The 25,136-nt window shown below is 39.6% G+C and overlaps 1 protein-coding gene across 1 annotated transcript; it reads left to right on the top strand.

Moving 5' to 3' along the window:
* The first annotated feature begins 335 nt into the window (after window positions 1-335).
* Window positions 336-24,428, top strand: LOC134793528 (exocyst complex component 3). The gene is made up of 13 exons (XM_063765130.1): window positions 336-491; window positions 575-684; window positions 1,156-1,304; window positions 2,708-2,903; window positions 3,552-3,806; window positions 4,342-4,623; window positions 5,228-5,410; window positions 6,388-6,546; window positions 7,150-7,257; window positions 7,736-7,915; window positions 22,344-22,589; window positions 23,229-23,375; window positions 24,067-24,428. The coding sequence occupies exons 2-13, from the start codon at window positions 580-582 to the stop codon at window positions 24,313-24,315; spliced, it is 2,259 nt and encodes a 752-aa protein (XP_063621200.1). The 5' UTR covers window positions 336-491; window positions 575-579; the 3' UTR covers window positions 24,316-24,428.
* Window positions 24,429-25,136: the final 708 nt, after the last annotated feature.

Here is a 25,136-nt window from a genome sequence, read left to right on the forward strand (position 1 = left end):
TGACAGTCGTTCTAAAACTAAGATTAAGTTAACTTTAAACAATAAAAAATGGACATTACATTAAATAACCGTAGAAAACTATGAGGGAATAATACATTAATTAAACCTAATTTCTATAATAGCTTTCTGTTTAAATTAAGAGAGCATTAGACATTAAAAAATAATCAAAGTGGATTCAGAACTAATTCAGAATGTGCGTCTATTTTTTTTAATGATATTTCACTTAGTCATATAAACGCAGCTACGATAGCCGAATCACTCGAATCAGATTTTTTATTCGTGTGATGGTTCAAACTTGTAATTGTCACCTGTCATAATTACTGAAAAGTTGTAATGTAAGCCCAAATACAACTTTTCGGAACGGATTTACGAATATTAGCGCAAAAAAAACATAGGAAACGATTTATTATTTGTTTTCTTGAATGCGTGTGTATACTGTAAAAGTGACATAAACTATTAAATAAACTTGAGAACTATTAGCATTTAATAAGGTAATGACATCATACAATCTTAAGTTATTTACAAAATTTCTGCTTGTTTTCGTAATATAGCCTGAACAAATATTCGTTTCCAGATACAATGAGCATCAGTATGTCTACCATGGACGAAATAGAAGAGGAAGCAAAAGCAGCAGCAGAAAAAATGGTTATAAATATGATGCAGAGACCAGGTCAACTAGAAAAGGTTTGTTATTACTATATTAAGGGCCACTTGCGCCACTAACTCGGGTTAACCGGTTAAGTTCGGAGTTATCCGTACAATTTAACCCTGTGTTAACAGTTAAGTCCGAGTTACTGGCTAACCCTGGATTGGTGCAAGTGGCCCTAAAGTGTAATAATGACTATATCTATAGCATATTTATTTTATTTATTATTGGTACAGCTTACACATATATTCTTTCTTTCATTGAAGCATGGAATCTTATCAAATAAAAAAGTTGAATTAGGATTGCTGTGTATTTCCTGTCACCGCCCCCAAAAATTGTTATCAAATTGTTTACTATCATTCATATATCTTTCTGTGTGTAAACTATCTATTTGAGAAACTGAAAATGTTTAGATACTAGAAATTTTTAGTTTTTCATTACAGCCAAATTAATTTTGACATAATTAACCTTTTAAGAAGTAAGAACTTACTGAACAGATTTTTTTATAGGTTGAACAGTACAAGAAAAGGATTACTCATAAGAAGGCCTCCATTGAGGCTCAGCTGAAGTCTGCGGTACAGGGCAAGCTAGATGGAGTCAGTGTGGGGTTGAAACAGCTTCAGGAGTGCCTTGATGATGTGCAACAAATCGGTCTCAAGTATGGAAAACTTTTTTTTACACATTACATTCATATCATAATCAGTAACTATTACTTAATATTACTATTTTAACATTTCTAAGCACATTTGGAGCTTACTATCTATCTATCTAGCCCCTTTGTTCTGAGTTAGAGTATATCTCTAAGCTCAGTGTGCCGCTTGGCAAAGGCCTCCTCTAGCTCTTTCCATTGAGGTCTCTCGTGGGCCACTCTTCTCCAGTTCGGACCCGCTGTGAGTTTGAGTTCATCCTCCCATCTTGTTCGAGGTCTCCTCTGGCTCCGTGTACAGCCTCTTGGGTACCAATCCGTTACAATCTTACTCCATTTATCCCGCCTGTCTCTCAGCATGTGGCCAGCCCATCTCCACTTCTGCTGGTCTATTTTGGTGAGTATGTCGGTCACTTTTGTTTTTTGTCTTAGGTCTTCGTTTCTCACTTTGTCCAGTCTTCGTGTTCCCGTCATACTACGTTCCATAGACCTCTGGCAGTACTTAAGCCTGTCTCGGTGTTCTTTGTTGAGTGACCATGTCTCACATCCGTATGTAATGCAGGGTAAGATACATGTGTTGAAGACTTTTCTTTTTATGGTAATGCTGAGATTAGTGGACTTCATAACTTCTTTCATGGACCAATATTTTTTCCATCCATTGGTTATTCTTGTATTTATTTCTTTGCTAGTGAGGTCTACCGGAGATATTAGTTGGCCAAGGTATGTATACTCATCTACATATTCTAGTACGATCGTATCTATGTTTATTTCTGTTTTTATTGAATTGGTCATTAACTTTGTTTTTGTGGTGTTCATTGTTAACCCAATTTTTTTGCTTTCGTTGCACAGTGACTCAATCATTCCTTGCAGTTTGATCGGATCTTCTTCAAATAATACAATATCATCTGCAAATCTAAGGTGGTTTAGTTTTTTACCATCTATGTTGAGACCCATGTGACCCCATTCTAGTTTACGGAAAATGTTTTCAAGGACTGCAGAAAATAACTTGGGGGAGCTTACTACCCATTTTTAATTTTATCTATTTTACAATAAACTAAATCATTCCCTCCCTGGGGTCTGGTCCTGATGCCTCGGGCGAGGCAGGTTGTAACAGACCAACCTGTTTTGAGTGTTTTGCACAATATTTTCTTGGCGACATGGCTTGTTCTGGCGATAAAACATTGCCAGGATTAAATGAAGAGCTTGAGATGTTAGAGTAACCCTACTTTTCACGAGTATATTATTTTATTTATGAATGAGCTTATAGCTTGCGTATCAATGTCCACTTGTGCTTTGACCGAAAATGTTTGTTTCTATTTTTAAAAGAGTTCACTTTAATGAATTAATGATGTTGATGTTAAAAGGCACAAAATAACCACGAAATATAACTAACCAACACAATTCTTAATTTTTAGGATGGATGAATTAGAGGAGCTTCTAAAAGGCGTGCCTCCACTAGTCGCGTCACTACAAGCTGTAAGAGAAGAGGACTCGCGACACTCGCAGTACGTGACGGCCATGGACAGCCTGAAGCATATATTTACAGTGCCGGATAGTGTTGCTAAGACCATGCAGTGGATCGGGGAAGGGAAGTTGCTGCATGCGCATCAGGTAGGCCATTTATCATCAGCTATAGATATACACAATATTGTCTGAACTATACTGCCCTGATAAGCAGTAGGTACCTCAAAAAAAAGAAAATGTGCACCTTCAGTTCTTTATCAGATATCACAGCAATGTAATTTCATTTTTAAACTCATTTGTCTTTGATATACGTGGCTTAGGAGGGCAGTATAACATAATAGTATAGTCGTTCGATTTGTAGCTGGCCCCGAACTGGGTAATCCTTTGTTAAGTAAAACCGCACATTATACTTACACAATTAAACATCCCACAGCCTCATAAGCAACTTTCGTTGTACCAAAAGCAACATTTTTAAGTGACCATTGGCGGATCTAATGTTTTTGCAAATAGTTAACTTGCACAGTTGGCAACCTATGAATCCATGAATCCATTTTGGTAATTTTGGCCCTTTGCGATGTTCAGCCAGTCCTACTAAGAAGGCACAGTTTCAGCGGATTATCAAAAATGGGCCAAGACTTTGCATGATTACTTTGATTACCATTTGATGTGAAGACTAAAAAACTTTCTCCCAGAATATCAATAGAATATCAACCTTAACACTACATTTTAAGGTCTAAATTAGATTGCCTTCAGTTCGTTTTGGAATCTATCCTATTTACGATACCTCTGTTACAGTGTCTCAACGATCTAGAGAATTCACGGGACGATCTCCTCTACGAGCTGCACCGGCTACCGAACCAGTCCTCACACGACAAGATCATGCTCAAGGCTTACTTCGAGGATGTGGAGATGGTGTCCAACTCGCTGGAGAAGCAGATCAAGCTGATACTAGCCCGGACCCTGAATACGGTGCGCAAGGAGCCCACGGTTATAGTCACTGCGCTCAGGATTATTGAGAGGGAGGAGAAGAGGGACCAGATGGCGCTCGAGGTAGGTTTGAAATTGAGACACACAGTTTGCCTGATAAAAATAAGCATTGATTTTATATTTCAGGTGGTTAATATACCAAAAATTCATTGTTTATTTACTAATAAAGAAGATTACTGAACTCTAAGAAAAAAACGTGGTCCCAAGTTTGACAGCTGAAGTAGACGGCGCTGTTCGTACACTACGCGGTAATTTTGATTGTCAAAAGTTAACGTTTGACAATTCAGTGACTACAAAACACGACACCCTACAGCGCCATCTCCTTCAGCTGTCAAACTCGAGGACTGGATTGCATTTCGCGAAAATTACGGCATAATAAATGGAAAACGTTTTCATTTGGGATACGTATTCGTTATAGACCGATATTATTTTTCATCAACCTTCCCCACCCCCTCCATCGTCGGCGTCGCCACCCCTCCCCAAAAATTTCAACTATCTTTGCTAATCTTGAAACTGAGGAATTTTACTGCCACTATTTTTTTTTGCTTACGCTAATTCCGTTGTAATATTCCAACTTAAAATCCCCATATATTTTCAGCAACAAAGCCAAACGGGGTTCATGCCGCCCGGCCGCCCTAAGAACTGGCGCACCATCGCCTTCGAGGAGCTCGAGCGCGCCGTCGCGCAGCGCACCGAGGGCACGCGCGTCGACGAGCGGGAGGACAACAAACTGTGGCTTGTTAAATACTTGGAACTAACGAGGCAGTTGATTCTGGAGGATTTGAGGGTGGTTAAGACGCTCTGTGTGCCGTGTTTTCCGCCGCATTATGATATTGTGAATAAATACGTCAACATGTATCATACCTGCCTCTCTTCAAGCGTAAGTTCACAATTTCACTCAGCATTTAAATAGTATTTAAGCGTGACGAACGGGAGGACAACAAGCTCTGGCTTGTCATATACTTAGAACTAACTAGACAGTTGATTCTGGAGGATTTGAGAGTGGTTAAGACGCTCTGTGTGCCTTGCTTCCCGCCGCATTACGATATTTTGAATAAATACGTCAACATGTATCATACTTGCTTCTCATCTAGTGTAAGTACCCTTATATACATTAGGGTCTCCCCAGATATATCGACGCGCATTCGGCAAAATAGGATAGGAAAAAGCTTTATGTCCGCGCAATAAGAGCGAAAAAGTCGACGCGTCGGCAGGCGCCGGCCGATGCGAGTATCTCTTGAATAACAGCTTTTGCCGTCATATTTTAATTTTATTTATGATATAGGAGGCAAACGAGCAGACAGATCACTTGATGGTAGGCGATAACCGTCGCCCATAAACATCAGAGGGGTTGTAGGTGCGTCGCCGGCCTTACGGGAGACGGGAGTACGCTTTTTCTTGAAGGTTTGAAGGTCATATCGGTCCATAAATACCGCAAGAATTGACCAGTCCTAAGCATATCTTAATTTACCCAATCATTTCAGCTCCAAGGCGTAGTCGACAGCGGTCTAGAAGGCAACGAATACGTGACGCTACTGTCCTGGGTGTTGAACACGTACCCGGGCACCGAGCTGATGGGCAGCCCGGAGCTCAACATCGACGTCTCCACGCTGCCGCCGCTGCTCAGTGAGGAGAGCTTGCAGGACTTGTGCGACGAGTATCTGCAGGTTTGTTTACACGGTGTATATACAGTTTGTGAGTGGTCAGACAGTACGCGACTATCCTGGGTGTTGAACACCTACCCGGGCATCGAGCTAATGGGCAGCCCGGAGCTCAACATGGACGTCTCCACGCTGCCGCCGCTGCTCAGTGAGAAGAGCTTGCAGGACTTGTGCGACGAGTACCTGCAGGTTTGTTTACACGGTGCATATACAGTGTGTGACTGGTCAGACAGTACGCGACTATCCTGGGTGTTGAACACGTACCCGGGCACCGAGCTGATGGGCAGCCCGGAGCTCAACATCGACGTCTCCACGCTGCCGCCGCTGCTCAGTGAGGAGAGCTTGCAGGACTTGTGCGACGAGTACCTGCAGGTTTGTTTACACGGTGTATATACAGCTTGTGAGTGGTCAGACAGTACGCGACTATCCTGGGTGTTGAACACATACCCGGGCACCAAGCTAATGGGCAGCCCGGAGCTCGACATCGACGTCTCCACGTTGCCGCCGCTGCTCAGTGAGGAGAGCTTGCAGGACTTGTGCGACGAGTATCTGCAGGTTTGTTTACACGGTGTATATACAGTGTGTGACTGGTCAGACAGTACGCGACTATCCTGGGTGTTGAACACATACCCGGGCACCGAGCTGATGGGCAGCCCGGAGCTCAACATCGACGTCTCCACGCTGCCGCCGCTGCTCAGTGAGGAGAGCTTGCAGGACTTTTGCGACGGGTATCTGGAGGTGTGTTTACACGGTGTATATACAGTTTGTGAGTGGTCAGATAGTACGCGACTATCCTGGGTGTTAAAACTATACCTATGTATATAATAGTGTGTAATATTATATGAAATGGATTTTTCACGGCACTGCTGAGGTCAGCTACCTGATCCCCTGCTAGCACTCAAAAATGGTCGAGACCTTCCCTAACTTTTATTGTCTCTAAACTAAATGAACTAAAGGTAGTTTAAATTCATCTATGTCCACAGAAAATGGAGAGCAACTACATGGAATGGATGGAGAAGACTCTCGAGTCAGAGAGAGCCGAATGGAACGGAGACCGCGCTCCCGAAGTAGAGCCACATTCCAACGCGTACCATACACACGCGCCGGTCATCATATTTCAAATGATCGACCAAAATCTGCAGGTAACTCTACTTGACTAACGCTACGGTACAAACTTAATAAAAAGCTGTAAGGAACGGAGCTACATTCCAAATGATTAAACCGAGTTGCAGGTGAGTTACTTCACTAAATTGGGTATAGTCTGTAGATTTGTAAGTGGACCCGAGCCGCTAATCCTTTGTCTATTGTTAAGTAAAACCGCACGTGCCTCTACATGTAAAAAAAGGGTCGTGTAATTCTCTACGGTTACTGAGTGCTGGCAAGTCGAACCAGTCAAAAATGTGTCATCGAGATGCGTAACGTAGGCGCGTTATCGGAGAGCGCACCTTCACTGGTTTTTTGAGTTGGACTAGCCCGCGCTCAAGTGACAATTAGAATAATTAAGACCCTTTTTTTGCAGGTAAGTAGCAAGTGTGGATTTACTTAACAATAGACAAAGGATTAGCAGTTCGGGGTCTGTTACGAATCTACGGACTATACCTTTCAGTTCAGATGATGGAACAGGACTTCTAGGTGATGAGCTATGGAATGAAACTGGAATCGAAGTAGAGCCACATAAGACATGTTCTACCAGTTGCCACTTTTTATTTGGCTATTGAATTTGTAAATGTCATTATTGTTCACAGGTTACTCAAACGATAAGTAAGGAGATCACCTTCAAAGCATTGATGCTCAGTATCGAGCAAGTGACGCGCTATGGCAACATGTACAGAGAAGGTGTACTTCAGTTCAAGGTATTAAGAATGTTACATATTGATTATACACCCAGATGAATGAATTCTATTCATAAATTCGGTATACACTTTTGCAGCTCGCTGTACCTGGGAGTAGAGAATAAATTGATAGATTTACTAATTAAAACCATTTCGACCATAAGTGTTACCAGGTAGCTGGCAGGCGTTCACTACCAGAGCAAAGATTCCCTTAAAAACGTCTACAGCGACCTGCTATCATGGCCAGATCTAGTTAAGTTTCTGGTACGTAGTGACCACTAGAGAAGCTATCTGACCCTGCGGTCATCAGCCCTACTGTCTCTTAAGTTCTGAATATTTGCATGCGATTCGCATGCCGCGACCATAATATGCGAGCGGGACTTCGCTATACGGCATCGCATACGCTCCGACCGGAGCGTCCTGTGGATCTGCACCAGTTTGACAACCGATTATGTCTGACAGTTTTGAGACCTTGATAAGACCTTGATTGTTGTTACAGAATAGCCACTTCTCCGACCGCTCCAGGTGCGCGTACTTCACCCACCACATGATCACAATAGTCAACAACAGCGAACAAATGGTCCGCCTCGCGCAACAAACGCAAGCCAGGCACTGGCCCCCGGGCCGGCACGATGCACCCGCCGAGCGCAAGTTCGATACCCTGCTAGATACATTCCAGGTACACAGTGAGCCACTGGCATACAGTGAACCAGGGTAATAGACAATGCCCCTGGGCCGGCAGGACGCACCTGCCGAGCGCAAGTTCGACACCCTGCTCAACTCATTCCAGGTACATAGTGAGCCACTAGGATACCGTGAATCAAGGTAATAGACAATGCCCCCGGGCTGGTAGGACGCACCTGCCGAGCGCAAGTTCGACACCTTACTCGACACATTCCAGGTTCATAATGAGCTACTTGGATACAGTGAACCAGGGTAATAGACAATGCCCGCGGGCATGTTAGACACTGCTAGACACATTCCAGGTACACAGTGAGCCACTCGGACACAGTGAACTGCGGTATTAGACACTGGTCACCGGGTCGGCACGCCGTGCCCGCCGAGTGCAAGGTCAATACGCTGCTCGACACATTTTAGGTACAGAGTGAGCCACACGTACACAGTGAACCAAGGCAATAAAGTTGGTTTAGCCTGTCCGCTGAAATGAAAAGCCAGTCTTCAAACAAGTTATATTTGTGTATTAGAGCATAAAATTCTATTTAATGCAACCTAATATACTCATGCCTATAGTACTTATTCAGTTCTTGGAAAGGGTATAGCAGGATAGCCTTTGAAAAATTGCCCCCAGCGTTTTTGGGTCGAAACTATAATCAAACGATGCCTTTTGAAGAGGTAATACCCTGCACAAAGTTTCATTCCTCTGTTACCCCCTGGGGGTGAAAAAAACCCGATTAACCCCAAAACTGTTTTATTTATTTTTTCCTAAACTATGAAAGTGACGAATTTCAAATTTTGTACAAATATTTATGAGACTAAAAGCTATATGTGACGTTCCACGGGAAAAGGTACCTTATGAGGGTTTCTAGTTTCGGAGATATGAAATGTTTTGTAAAGAGGTGAAAAAATGCTCAATTTTTTTTTATTGTGTGATCTGAAACCTTAATGCGTAACGTTTGTTTACCTGTTTTTATTTTTGTTATAAGTTAGTTATAAGCCTAGTAATGTCGTCTCAGAGTTTAGTAGAAAAGGTACCTTATGGAAAAAAGATTGAAAATTCCCAAAAAAACTAGTCAATACGGGAAAAGAAGTTTGGTAGAGAACTGTATTAGCATTCTGCAAAACTAATTTGATAATTTCAGTTCTGGTTGGGGCGCCTCGCAAATATTATAACCGTACATCGACCGACATCACAAATCCAAGTAGCCTGCTATTATACCAAAGTTACTCTCGTCAAGTCTTTCTTAACTAGAATAATCTTCATTTGGTTTGGTCGCATGCAGTAACTTAGCCATTGGTTTGCTGAAAATTGCCAATACCCGACGCATTACCTTATGGAATATCTGAGGTCATTGAACCTCAATGCCGCTTATCTTCAATAGCAACCGAAATATATTATTGATAAGAAATAGACGATTTATACCATTACCAAAATATTATTAGTTTATCCTAACTGTTCCATCATCATCATCATCATGCCTCATCATGTAACTTAATTACAAGGTACCTTTTCATTACATACAAATTATTGGTCTTTTTTAAGATTATTATGACGAAGAACTAATTAAATTTGGGGCAGTTTAATGTAAATTAATATTTTCTATTCATAAAATATAAACTGTAATATGATTGATATTTTGTAGTGATGTATTATTAGATTTATTTCCATAAGGTACCTTTTCGTAAATGTATGGAGCCAATACTGTTATTGTTATGTAAGTTTAAAGTGGCATAAGGGGTTAAATATAGTATTTAGTTGGGGTTTTAGGATTTATTTCATTTGAATGACAGAATTTCTTTCATATGTGCTCAGAAAAATTGATTGTGTGTCACATTAAAAGTAAAAATATTCAATTTTGTGATTTTATATGAAAAAGTCAGAAAATACATTTTCACCTCTAAATCGGTATTGTTTTTTGCTTAAACTGTCTGTCAGTGTCGTTTTCTAATAGATAAAATTTAAATCTTGAGAGCTCATTGCAATCAATCGTGAAAATGAAATAAAACTTTATTTTCAAGAGATTGGTTAGTATACACATAAATCAGTCGATATCAAAAGTTTCTATTTGCATTACAGAACAAGTCGCAATATTTTTTTAATCTCAGATATATAAGGTATTATTATTTGTAGTCAACTATGTAACTTACTTCAGGAACATAGTTTTTTAGGCGGCTAAACTTAAAACTTCTCTATCGTAAAGTTGCTCATTTCACAACATTATTTTCAAAAAATCATATCTCTGTAACTACGCAACCTAGAAGGTTGATCTTTTGTGTTATCGATAGCTTATTTATTGTAGATTACTGGGGTATGCATAACTCCATACCCGCCATAAGGTACCTTTGACCGTGGGACGTCACATATATTAAAAAAATATGACCTTCCTAACCATTTAAATTCTTGTGAAAAAATAGAATAGAATAGAATAGAATCCCATTTATTTCAGTATAAGTACACAGTTATACAATACATACACAGAAAGAAAAAAAAAACACTTATAACTAACTTGTACACTGTAACCATACACTGAAAAAGGTGAACACTCAGCATAATGCCGGGTTCTACTGGAGTAGTACCTGACGCTGGTCTTCCGTGAACACCTGTAGGGAGCGTAGTTGGGCGCAGCTACCAGCTACAGTAGAGTTATTAAGATAAAACTATAGGTAACTAATTATTACGACAATAAATAGCGAAGCGACAATGAAGCAGTTGACATCAAGTGATAGTATGACTAGCATGGCCTGGAAAGTGTTACTTATATACATAATATAAATAAATAATATATACTCATCCTTTTCTTTTGGGTGCTAGTACTAGTGTAAGACAAAGATAGTATGATTCTCTCTGTCTATGATTGAAATGAGACAGACCTTTGACAAACTATAAATAGTTACAGTATCTACCTAAAATTCGAAATTACTGCTCTTGTTGACTTTCTGTATATTTTTTATGCTTTTTTAAATGAAATTACTCTGACACTACTTTTTGCTTAGAGAGAAGATAACTTTTTAGTTTTACTTTAAAAGCTTGCAAGGAAGTTAATTGCTTGAAAGGTGGCGGGAGGTTGTTCCAGCATTTTGTGGCGGTGTACTTAAAACTGCCACGAAATGCTGCAGTTTTGTGTTTGGGGCACATGAGAAGTGTAGATATCCTTTGGCGCTGCAAAAACCGGAGTTTCTCATGCAGGTATCGAGGTGCTTGAGATTTCACAATCCCGAACAGTAGGCAAGCAAAGTGGAGAGAGCGCCTAGATTCCATGTTCATGAGATCACTTCTGTTAAGATATGGAGTTATGTGAGTTCTTGGTGGAATTATAAAACAGTAACGTGCACAGGCATTTTGGACTCTCTGAATCACTTTCTTTGTGTGAGATAAGAGGCAGGGACCTACAACTGTGTCAGCATAATTAAGTTTTGATAATACAGTGAAACCTGGATAAGTGAGACTTCAAAGGACGAGCAGATTTGTCTCACTTAAAGAGGTATTCCACTTACCCAGGCTCTCGGTTAGCCAGGTACAAATAAATTTCTGTCTCATTTACAGAGGGTCCCATTAATAGAGGTCAGAATAGAGGATATATCCCAGTTATAGAGGTGGTAAATAAGGTATTTTGTAATTATCTTTAAATGTTTAGGTAAAATAATCCTTGTCCCTAAATATTTTTTAAGTCTGTTTAAATATTTATTTGCATTTATTTTGAATGATTTTCCAAAGGATAGATTTTTTCAATTAAATTTGATACGGACTTCATTGCGTCTTAGAAATTAATTAAATGAAAATTTGTTTATTCTTGTTACTTATCAAGATTTCAGCTTTCGTTTCGATAGTTTTAACTACATAAAGTAACTAAATGAAACTTGAAGTCGTTTAGACACAATTAAGCAAATGCGGAATTTGTGGATACTTGGATAGACTAAGAGTTAGTAAAATTACGGATATAATAGATCAATAAAGTCCAAGTTAGAGAGGTCATAGATTGACGATATCTCAGATACAGAGGTAATTCGTATAAAATTCTAAAAAAACAATTAGGAAAATCTAATCTTATAAATATAGTCTCAGTAAAAGAGGTAAAATACACTCTCTGTCTCAATTATAGAGGTAAATGTGACTATAAAATCACAACAACTAATCCCAGTTATAGAGGTTCGTTTTATCTCACTAACAGAGGTAATTCAGTGCTAAAGTGTCGGGACCGCACCATGAGTTCCAGCTATAGAGGTTTCTCACTTATCCAGGTCCCACTTAACCAGGTTTCACTGTATCAGTGATTCGCATAGAGTAATTCTGAGGTCTATGGATAAGTAATTCCGAACTTGGTACAGGATCTTAAGCCTATAGAAGCAGTTTTTAGCAACATCGCAAACATGATTATGGAATCTTAAGTTTTCATCCATGATCACTCCCAGATTTTTAGCTTCTGTAACTTGTTCAATATTATCATCTCTTATTTTTAATTGTGGTACAAACTCATTAATTTTTTGCCTTTGTTTATTAGTGCCTAATTAGAGATGTGCGCCGATGGCAAAATCATCGGCGGCGGCGTCCGATGATTTTTTGATCGGCGGCGGCGGCGTGATCGGCGTGAAATCGGCGTGGCATTATTTTTGATACTGCATGAGAACGTGGCTGTAGAAACTCTACATTAAAGCTTTCTGAGTATTTTCTAGGCTATCCAAAACATATTATGTGTGTTTTCTAAATTATTGCCAAAAATTATATCCCATCATGTCACTTGGCAACCATTTATTACCAATACCAACCTAACGGTTACCAACGGCATGTTTAAATATGAAAGTAAAAAGGATACATTAAAACGCTACATTTTAGGCAGTATTTTTACTTACTTTGTAAGCGGAATACAAATAAAACACAAAAAAAATCTTTATAAGTTAAGTCTTAAATCTATATTGACTTTTCTAGCCGCTGTCGCCTCACCTATTTTTTTTTATACCACATCGGTGGCAAACAAGAATACGGCCCGCCTGATGGTAAGCAGTCACCGTAGCCTATGGACGCCTGCAACTCCAGAGGTGTTACATGCGCGTTGCCGACCTTTTAAAAACCTGTACACTCCTTTTTTGAAGAACCCCATACTGTAGACCCTCAGGAAAACCTCGGAAGGGAGCTCATTCCACAGCCGGAGCGTCCGCGGGAGGAAATTACTCTTAATTCGCACAGTACGCGACCATTTAGGTTCTAGGGTGTGAGGATGAACACCCTGCCGACGGCGAGCGGTGCGGTGATAGAAAGCGGCCGTTGGCATCATGTCAAATAGTTCCTCAGAGCACAGCCCATTGTACAAGCGGTAGAACACACACAAGGAGGCAAAGTCTCTCCTTAGACTTAAAGGTTCAATACCGCTTGTGAGTTTGGGACCATCGACGATTCGCACAGCGCGCCTTTGGACTGAGTCAAAGGGTCCAAGCTGGCATCCAGGTGCTCCTGCCCAAAGGTGACAGCAGTACTCCATATGGCACCATACTGACTTGCGATTTATAAAGCAGCAGTCTTTGCCCCGGAGTAAAGTATCGCCTCGCTTTATTGAGCACACCGAGTTTTTTGGACGCCAGCGCAGCCTTACCTTCCAGATGGCTGCGGAATTGGACGTCACTGGAGATGTCAACACCGAGGATCCCAATACTCCCTGACATGGTAAGGGCTGTGCCTTGGAACTGTGGGACCACAGTAAATGGGGTTTTCTTAACGGTGAACGCGCAAACTTGTGTCTTGGTGGGGTTGAATCGCACTAAATTGTCCCGACCCCACACCAAAACTCTGGAGGATAGAGTGCTCTCAATGTCTGACACAAGCTTTTCACAACTCTCCAGCACCACAGAATGAGGGATATTGGCACGGCCTGTGTAATAGGCATCCCCGGTACTGTCTGCATAGCAATGAATGTCATCGATAGACAACATGTTATTGATGTGCAGCAAAAACAGCGTAGGGGATAGCACAGAACCTTGCGGAACGCCAGCGTTAATGACCATGCTATCGGAGCAGCTTCCGTCTACTACGGCTCGTATGCGTCTGCCGGACAAAAAGCTAGCGATCCATTTGCATAGTCCCTCCGGCAATCCATAAGATGGTAACTTCGACAGGAGACCCCGATGCCATGGATTTGATTGGATGACCTAGGATTTGTTACGAAATAATGATGAACTACATCTACATCTACTACATGTCTGAACTGAAGTTTAACAGAAATGTATGTTAGAATAAAGATGTCATCGTTTTCGAAAGTAAACGTCTCTGGCAGGTTGATTCGCTCAACAGAATGTCTTTGAAGTGTCCCGTTTTATGGAATATTAAGGTCTACTTTGTTTTCTTTACTGCTAGCTTAGTGATGATACTTGGTGATTTAAGTTCCTATAAGTAGGTATAATTGTTTAGGTATAGCTTATTACGAAGCTTTATCCTGACTTTTATAATTTTGATTGAAATATAATATATTGTTAAGTAAAAGAAGCTGATGATCACCATAAAATTACTAATAATTGGTCGTGTGTAATTTTAAATGAAATTGTATATTATGTGATAAATAAATCAAATAAAGTATTAAAATAAATCAAATCATATCTGTAAATAATGACCCTTATGCGTGTCACCAGCATCATACGAGAAATCATAAAATACGCAATTATAATCGTGGTGACAGCTTGCTGGAGATTCTAAGAAGAAAATAGCATGTATATGTCCTAAGGATATAAACCTGCTATTTTCTTGACTTTAGTTCACTGATTAAATTGACAATCAAGATACTATTGATGTAAAACAAAATGCGTTCTACAAAAAAGCTATGCGATAAAATATCAAATAATAACCTGAGATCCAGAAACTAGATCTTGTTTAAATTAACGCTAAATCGTTATCACAGCTAACACCGCAACGACAAAAATGTTGCTAATTTGGTTCACTGGCAAATAATAAGCGAAAAAGCATAAGGATCTATAAATTATATCTCTGACACTATTTACTCACTACGCAACATGGAATGAGACACGATAGGTATCAAAATTTCCCACGCCGATTATACGCCGTTCAAATTTATCGGCGGCGGCGGCGTGGAAAAATCGTCGGCGGCGGCGGCGCGGCGGCGCGGCGCACATGTCTAGTGCCTATAACCATAAATTTAGATTTTTTTGGATTTAAAACTAAGTTATTACGTAAGCACCAATCGGCTATGCGATTCAGGTCCCGATTAATGGCGTCCACCGTAACTAAGGTTTCACTGGGTTGACATGGCAAATATACTTGTAGATCGTCGGCGTAGATATGATAGCTACAATTCTTTAAACAGTTTACTATATCCGCGCTATACAGAATGAATAATATTGGCCCTAATATTGAGCCTTGTGGAACTCCCCGAGGAACAGGTGAGGCCACAGAACAGCTATAGGTACCACTTTCACTGCACAGTTCCACCTTTTGAGAACGGTCTTCTAAATAACTGGAAAACCATTTCAGCGCAACAGAGTCGAATCCATAGTAAGCAAGCTTGGATATAAGTAGGTTGTGATTAATTGTATCAAATGCACGCGAAAAGTCCAGTAAAGCCAATAACGTTCCGTTTCCAAGGTCTGCCTCTGACAAAATGTCGTCGACGACATCTAGTAGTGCTGTCGCTGTACTACGACCTGCTCTAAACCCGGATTGTTTTTCAGGCAAGATCCCATTAGCATTAAGATACTCCGTTACTTGTTGACAAACGATTTTTTCAACTACTTTGGACAGAAATGGTAAAATGCTGATCGGTCTGAGATCCTTGTAATCAGCCGGGTTATTATTTTTAGGAATTGGTTTGATTCGTGCTTCCTTCCACATATCCGGAAAAACTCCAGTTTGGATAGACTTATTGACTAAAGCTGTAATAATTTTCAGGGTATGTGGTAGTGTCAGTATGATCATGTCACGTGATATCCCATCTGCACCTTGGGCATTTGACTTAATTTTCATGATAATTTTGGAAACAATAGCTTCATTCACCGGTTTTAAGCTAAATGAAGACGCGCCGAAGCGGTTAAATTCATAAAAGGTAAGTTCAGAGATCGCGACACTATCATTTCCTGGGAGAGTAAGGAAATGAGCATTGATTAAATTTGGGTCATTTAAATTGGGAGGAAGATTATACTGTTTTGAATTGAAGCTAACAATATCACGTTTAATATTTTTCCATAGTTGTCGAGGATTTTTTGAACTATTATTAATATTATGTTGGAAGTATGCCTTTTTTTCAGACCACAAAGCCTCATTTACGACACCTTTTAGTTGCTTGTAATACAGTTTATGGGAATCTAGTTTAGACGTGCGAAATTTAGAGTGGGCTTCATCTCTCAGTTTCATCATTTCCCTTACCGTAGGTGTTATCCATGGGTATCCTTGTTTTTTAATTAGGGATTTTTTAATTGGAGCATATGTGTCATAGATGTACAGTATGTATGCATTAAAAGCTTGTACGGAGTCGTTGATATTATCGTTTAAAAGTCGATCCCAATTGACAGATTGAGTAAAAGCATTAAATTCATTCAAGACGATATCTTTCAAAGGTCTGTACACTATAAACTTAGGCAACGGCTTAGGTTTTCTAACGCTTAAGTTACAAGAGATAAATGCATGGCTGCTAAGATCTGGGACGTGATCAACCTTCAAGTTGGTAACGCTACAATTGCTACATATAAGATCTAAAATTGTCTCAGAGTGATCTGTGAAGTGAGTTGGGCTAGTAACATATTGATTGAGGCTCATATTGTGTAAAAAACTTACCATTTTCTTAGTATTCGTTTCGTCAGTCGAGCTCATATTGATATTAAAATCACCCATGAGAACAGTATGATCAAATGTGGAGAAAGCACAAACGGATTCGGTCAATGCGTCTATAAAGGTATCTATATTTAACCACGGGGGGCGGTAAGCGGTACCGATCGCAAGTTTCAGGCCGTTCAGCTTGATACTGATCCACATTTGTTCCACTAGCGGTGACTCTGGTGGATGTAGTTGGCGCGCGTAGATGCCAGAACGTAGGTAGAACCCGACGCCGCCGCCTCGTGTCCTGTCACCCGCGGGACGCGGTATGTGACGTAAGCGGTAACCCACCGGCATCGGCGCCCGGCCCCCCTCCCCCTCTCGCAACCAGGTTTCATTTATTGCCAGGATATCCACTCCGTGTCGCTCAAAAGCTACCATAAATTCCTCATGACGCGTTCCTAGCGAGCAAGGATTCAAAAGACCTACTTTCAAAAACTTATTAATTGCAAACTGTATAATATAAGAGTGTGAGATTTGTACGTACTTTAAATTTATCAGAAACCTTTTTAGAATAGTTACGTGCCGCAAATTGGTAAATATACGTATATTAATATTTTTAAGATATTGTATGCCATGATAATAACAAAAATACTCGAATTCATGTTTAAAATAGGACAAAGGCATAATTAAGTAACTTGCTTCATTATCGCTCGTTGCTATATACTTGTTTTTACATGTGTTTAGCGTTAAAAGACATTCATTGAACGTTTTAGAAAGAGGTATCCAATAGGAAAATACTGCAAGTAAATATAAAGCAATTGTAATTTTATTTACATGCGTGAGATGCAATGAGTAGTAATACGCACCGTTATATTTATAGGGTCCATATAGTAATAAACCATTAAAATGATAAATTAAACATTGCTTTTCAAGGTAAATAAGGTAAATACATAATACGCGTACAGTAATTACATTCCAATTTTCAGGTCTCAAATAAGTAAGTATTGCAAGAAAATATAAAGACATTGTAATTTTATTCACATGCGTCAGATGCAATGAGTGGTAATAGCAAATAGCATCGTTATATTTATAGGGTCCATATAGTAATAATAAACCATTAAAATGACATTGCTTTTCAAGATAAATACATACGCGTTCAGTAATTACATTCCAATTTTCATGTATAGGTAGGTGGTTACACTGGTTACATACTTCACTTTGTCGAATTAAATCGTAGCTATTTCCTATCGGAGGCAGTAGGGACCACACCGAAAACACGTTGAATGTCTTGCTCGGATTTGATATTAACAGCTTTGGTGTCAGTGTTGTCAGAACGTTTAGCATAGATACGCCCCTCCCATACAACCATTTCCAGTCGCCGTTACGACGCGGTGTTGACACATCTTGTGTCGACACCGTCTGTTTCGGTCACAATTCCAGTCGCAGAGTCGTCGCCGTGTCGACACAGTTACCAGAAATGGGGAAGGGTCGACACATGACACAAAGTGACATAAAGTGTGGTCGCCGTGTGCACACATTGTTTCGGGTTTGCGACTACTTCATGCCAAAATCATTCGTTCATTCGTTCATTTTGTTCCTGTCAAATGGAAACTGTCAGATGGAAAAATACTTAAATAAAAATAAGTGACATTAATACGCCATCTCTAAAACGGATTACAAGACGTAATTATATATTGTTTGCATTTATATTACAATAGGACTTAAATTATTATGGGGAATTAAACTGCTCGAGTGATTTGATAAACTAGGTGTAATATAATCAACGCGCCACCACATTGTTTTAGTTTAGCCGGAAATGAAATTGTTTACTTCTCAGTGCCTGTGTTCATAACTATATTATTTGAAGCATTTTTAGTACTTCGATGCGTATACTATACTTAAATAACAGAAATAACGCTTTACATACTACGAAACTTGTTAATTATGATGTATAAATATGGTTTAAGGCTGAGAAATATTGCAGTCACAAAGTAGTTGCAATGTTTCGACTTTGTGTTGACTCTGTGTTGACACATGACACGCGCTGTCAAAAGTAATAACAAAGTTACTGGTATGTTACTGGATTTGCAAAATGGCTCCTTGTGTTGATTTGTTTTCAGATATTCTCAAAGTGTAAAAATGCCGTGGTCAGAGATGGGCATTAATCGATTAACTGTTTATTCGACTAATTAATGGAATAAAAAAAGTAATTCTCAAATTTTAATCGCGATTAGTTTAGTTGACCTAACATAGATTGAAATTGAATTAATCTGAATATTAATCGAATAAATTATCGATTGAAAGTTGACAGGGGGCCATTTTTGTACGTAAAAATAATAGAAATGTCTTGCATGCAGATGGTTACAGCAAAACACTTTGTCATAAAAGTCGAGATGGGTGTCGATATATAGGTTTTAGGGAGTGCCGATTTCGAAAATAATGACCATTTTGGAATCCGAAATGGCGGCCATGCACTGTGTCATAAAAGTCGTTATGGATGTCGTTTTATACGTTTTAGGGGGCCCCAATTTTGAAAATGATGACCATTTTGGAATCCAAAATGGCGGCCATGCACTATGCCATAAAAGTCGTCATGGGTGTCGTTTTATAGGTTTTAGGGGGCGCAGATTTCGAAAATGATGACCATTTTGGATTCCAAGATGGCGGCCATGCACTATGTCATAAAAGTCGTCATGGATGTCGTTTTATAGGTTTTAGGGGGCCCCGATTTAGAAAATGATGACCATTTTGAAATCCAAAATGGTGGCCATGCACTATGTCATAAAAGTCGTCATGGGTGTCGTTTTGTAGGTTTTGGGGGGCGCAGATTTAGAAAATGATAACCATTTTGGATTCCAAAATGGCGGCCATGCACTATGTCATAAAAGTCGTCATGGGTGTCGTTTTATAGGTTTTGGGGGGCGCAGATTTCGAAAATGATAACATTTTCAATTTAAAAATGGCGGCAATGCACTATGTCATAAAAGTCGTCATGGATATCGTTTTATAGGTTTTAGGGGGCGCAGATTTCGAAAATGATGACTATTTTGGATTCCAAGATGGCGGCCATGCACTATGTCATAAAAGTCGTCATGGATGTCGTTTTATAGGTTTTAGGGGGCGCAGATTTCGAAAATGATGACTATTTTGGATTCCACTTTTATGACAAAATACGTAGCCGCCATCTTGGATTATAAAATGATCGTCGTTTTCGAATTCTGCACTCCCTAAAACCTATAAATCGACATCCGTGACGACGCAAGTTATCTTTATTTTCAGATCTAACAAATTGCTACAGAATACAAAGGACAAAAAAGAAGCGAGGAGGTAATGAAACAAGCAAAAATACAGATGATTCCTCGACGCAATTGGGTGATTCTTAAATTGTGTCCAGATTTTTTTTGTCATAAAAGTTTTTATTTTTCACATATTACTCTCACAAGTTCCGTGACATTTCGACCTTGTAATTTTTTAAGTAAATGTTTTTGTTTATCTATGAGGATCTCACTAGAATAGTATAATCAAGGTATGTTTATATTTGATGAATGAAATAGTAACGCAAAAAAAATATATATTTGTGTCTTATATTCCTGCCGAAGACTTTTATTTTACCTTTTCCTTCTACACAAGTTTGGCCAAGTAATAAGAATTTAGGGCTCTCAATTTTATTTTGACTTCTACAACAGTAAAGCTACGAGGCCATGTTTGGTATCGTTTTCGTATAAATTCGCAGTACCAAATTTAGTTAAGGTATCACATTGACACCATTCCGAAGTACAAACATATAAACTTATTAAAATACTTTCTTTTAAACTCCTCTTCACGCTTAAACTGCTGAACAGTTTTAATTTAAATTTGGTACACATATATTTTGAGTCCCGAGACAGGATATAATAAGTTATCTCAAAAATCATCCTTTAAAGGTGTGAAATGAGGTGTAGGGGGGAATTCAGAATTGACTTCTTGAAGTTAATACTGTTTAAGTTTAGGTTTGAAGTCATGTTTTTTCATCATTTTTAACTAAATCAAAGATGTAGACCATCCTAAATTTCATATAAATCGGTTCAGTGGTTATTGATTTCCCGTACAAATTTCCACGCCACTTTTCACACCTTCAAAAGATGATTTTGGTTATAAGATCTATCCTATGTCCTGTTCCGGGACGCAAACTATTTCTATACCAAATTTCAACGAAATCGGTTCAGCGGTTAAGCGTCAAGAAGAGTTTCAAAAAAACCGGCCAAGTGCGAGTCGGACTCGCGTATTAAGGGTTCCGTACATTAAGTCCGACTCGCGTTTGACTGCACATTTCTAATAGGTTTTCCTGTCATCTATAGGTAAAGAACTATTTTGTGTATTCAGACGGACATACATACAGACGCACGAGTGATCCTATAAGGGTTCCGTTTTTTCCTTTTGAGGTACGGAACCCTAAAAAGATTTCTTTTTATTTTGTGGAATGGTGTCAATGTGATATCTTAAATGGATTCAGCACCCCAGATTTATACGAAAACGATAGCAAACACGGCCTAGCACCTTCACTGATATAGATATATCAAGATAAAATTGAGAGCCCTAAATAAACTTTCAAGAGCGGATATCTCAAAAACTATTCAACATATCGAAAAAATTGATTAAATAAACTTGTAACAAATTAAATTAACTTTCATTTTGTATAAGTGGCCATGTCGCTGAGATGCATAGTTTCCGAGATATAATCGAAAAACGGGAAAATGGGACCTTCAAAGCCCCCTCTCTCCCCCCCGCTCAAGGGCTACGGCCGGGGACTTTTGATATGTTCACCTCCTAACTTGTCAAACCGAGTTACGGAGTCAAAAATTGTGTTCCGAGCATTTCCCTCTACAACTTTTGGAGCATTCGTTGCCTGACCTAAGTAGCATATTGAATTTCTTTAAAAACTTTTCTGTAAAAGGTTGACGGGTGTTGGGTGTTTATATGGTTTCGGTCGATTATTATCATTTGCATTGCCCATGATGACTTACTAGAATTACGAGCACCCGAGACACTAATAGTAGTTTGACAAACCTTGGTTTTCAAGAGGTATTTTATATTGACATTTGCTGTCACAAATTTGCTGTCAGATTTAGTCGCAAACCGCACGCAAAGTGCACACAAATGTGTCGACACCTTGTTACGGAAAAGTGTAGACACGGCGACGACACTTTGTTTCGAAACAATTCTAGACACATTGTGTGGACTCTGTTACGACACATCTGACATTTAGTTACCACTTTGTGATTCTGCGACTGGAATGGTTATATGGGCTCTCTCGTCCATACGAATTTCCAGTCGGAGGCTAAAATAAAATTTAATCATCCTGTATAGCAAGTTCGACTCTTGGTACACACACCATGTTTGGAAAGTCTTTCCGTGACGACAGCTGGTGCAACTCAGCTGAAACGTCGGAATTAAAGGTAAAAACAATGAAATTATATCGCGGTAGACCCGTTTGTGTAATTAAATATGTGTACAAAACGCGAGAGTTTAAAGTGTTATATTGTTTCGTACAGTTTTTAAACAACGCAAAATGAACTCTATTTCCTACACTAAGGGATCAAATTTCTGTGGCAAATTTTGCATTTTTCATTTGTATGGCTGGGCCTTAGGAGGATAAAGCTACCTTACACTTATGAGAAGTAAAAACCCGATTTCTTCACAGAAACTAAGAGACGAAGCCGCTCGGTTCCTCCTCGACGAGGCATTCCTGGACCTCGAAGTCCACTTCGACGACCTGTTCACATCAAAATGGCTGCCGTCTTCCATCCCGGTCGACACCATTTGCGTCACTTTGGAAGACTACTTCCAGGACTATAACCATTTGAGGGAGAAAAACTTCGAATATGTGATAAATGAAGCGCAGAATTTGGTGTATAAGAAGTATATAACCGCCATGTTGTCCAAGAAGGTAAGGAAAACGTTACAAACTGCCAATCGCTTAATAAAAAGGATGCTTTTACTAAGCGATTAATAGACCCTATTACTAAGATTCCACTGTCCGTCTGTCTGTCTCTCTGTCACCAGGCTGTATCTCATGAACCGTGACAGTTGAAATTTTCACAGATGTATTTCTGTTGCCGCTATAACAACAAATGCTAAAAACACAACAAGCATTTGTTTTGGTGCTAAAATATTAATGCACAGCCAAATTATATTATTATATGCCCAGTGAAAGTTCCTGTTTCATATTTTAGTTGCCCGGTTAATAATAAGCCGTTTTTTATGCCGTTTTTTGCGTAGTGGTACGGGTTCCGTACGTGCGCGAGTCCGACTCGCACTTGGCCGGTTTTTTTTTTCTAAATTACAAGACAGGATGCCAAATGACGAAAAGAGGACGATCCCATTGTCTCTCTGTCTGTAATAATCAAATGTGGGAAGTTCAATTAATTTCAATTTAATTATACACACAACATATTAAGGTTACGTCATTGAACTTGGGGCGTTCTGTTATTTTCGGCGATAGTGAATTTTGTGCTAAAAAGTTTTTTTTCTTATCGATTTCTAGGTACCCTCAAATACTATGAAGCTAAATATTTTTGTTATCCAGGTGAGTTTCAAAACTGTCGAAGAAGCGCAGCAAGCAGCTACAAAGATCGTAAAGGAGGCCAACCAAATACGGTCCTTCTTCCGGAGAATAGGCGCCGAGGGCGTCAACGTGGACTGGCCTTTTGAGGTCATCAGCTCTTTGGCTGAGGTGAGTATCAAACACAAGACAACCAATTAGGCCGCGGACTGGACGCACGCTCGCGGATTGGAGCTCTGTCGTCCAAATTTCATCATCAAAGTTCATCATCGGGTCTACACGTTTTTATCGAGTCGCGCGAACCACCGCTCGCGCCGCCCGGCACCGAGAGTGACATGATCAAAATGTATAATAATCTGTTTTGGACGACACCGCAGTGCGCTCCCTTTCGTGTGCGTCCAGTCTACAGCCTGCGCCGCTAGTTGCGAGCGTCCAGTTCGCGGCCTTAATAGTCCACGAAAGATAATTTAGACCGATTCGCTATACAAGTTCTTCGAGAGATCACATAAAATTTAATTTTATTTTACTTTACGAGAGAGGCGAATAGAACGAATTACTTACACACAAGTGGAATCATTATCTACCAGATAAGATATCGAGATCTTAAAGGGTGCTAACAATTTTAAATTGAATATAAATCATGTCCAGTGTCATTTCTAAATTTTCAGTCCCTCATCTTAACCGCCATCGTAACTTCCGTAACGTTAACGCATGAATTTATCATTATCATTAGTTATAGCTGTTGGTTCTCCATGTAAATAAAATAAATAAATTATGTTATGTGTTATTTTTTGTGTCCAGAAAATACAAACTAGAGCCTAAATCTGTGGTACAAACCAGGCTATCACCGTTTCTCCACCAGGTCCTCCGTTGCCAAGACATCGAGATGCTCTCGCTGGACCTGCACGGCGTGCTGGACAAGTGCCCCAACATGTCGGAGGAGCAGCTGGTGCGGCTGCTGGCGCTGCGCGGCGACGTGCCGCGCGCGCACGTGCGCGACACCGCGGCGCACGTGCTCGGCACCCGCGCCAAGCCGCGCGCCACCACCATGCACGACTTCTTTAAGGATATCACGTTTAGCGATAGGCTGTTGGAGCGGTTCACTTTGTAACGCGGCCCGATGTTATACTCGGACTAGACATAACACATATGTGCCTATAAGATGAAGTGCACAAAAAGAATACGATTGCGATGTGCCTACAAGATGAAGTGCACAAAAATGACACGATTGCGAGGGACTTAAATTTGATTATTGCAAAGATACTTTATGTAAGACTAAGACTTGTACGAGTATTTTAATTTTGTATTATTTATTGTTCAATTTTGTTTAACTATAAGTTAAAAGATATAAAAAAATATTATAGGTATATATTATAAAATTGTATAAAATAAATTACAATATCTCTCTAGTTAAAATCCGTGGCTTTTCGTATTAAATTATTCCATTCCAAAATAAACAGCAAAACTGTGTAAGTATCCGAACTTAAAATTCCTTTCTAGTTCGTAAGTACTAAAAATATCTGCGGGGGGTATCATGGTCGCATTTTTATCACTTGTCATGTCATGCGTCACTTTCGCACTTACATGTTAGTACGTGATAGGCATAATACCAGATGATAAAAAGCCGACCATCTTAGCCTTACTGAACATGAAATTTAACGTCTTGATAATAGGTAGAGGGGATTTGTTCAGATAATTTGATGGCGACGGTAAGCGATTTCTTCAAGATTATTAATGTTAATTTATTTCCCAACAGGATGTCGACATCTTCAGGGATATTATACACAATCCCGGGACAAGCATACAACAATCCCGGGAAATTATAAGCAGTCTTACCCCGGACACTGGGTACGTACAATACACCGTGTTTTTATTGAATTCCGTTAACTTCGGGGTATGGTTAAGTACGTTTAAGAGAACTAAATGGCATAG

This window comes from Cydia splendana, chromosome 1, assembly GCF_910591565.1.
Source record: "Cydia splendana chromosome 1, ilCydSple1.2, whole genome shotgun sequence".
NCBI lineage: Eukaryota > Metazoa > Arthropoda > Insecta > Lepidoptera > Tortricidae > Cydia > Cydia splendana.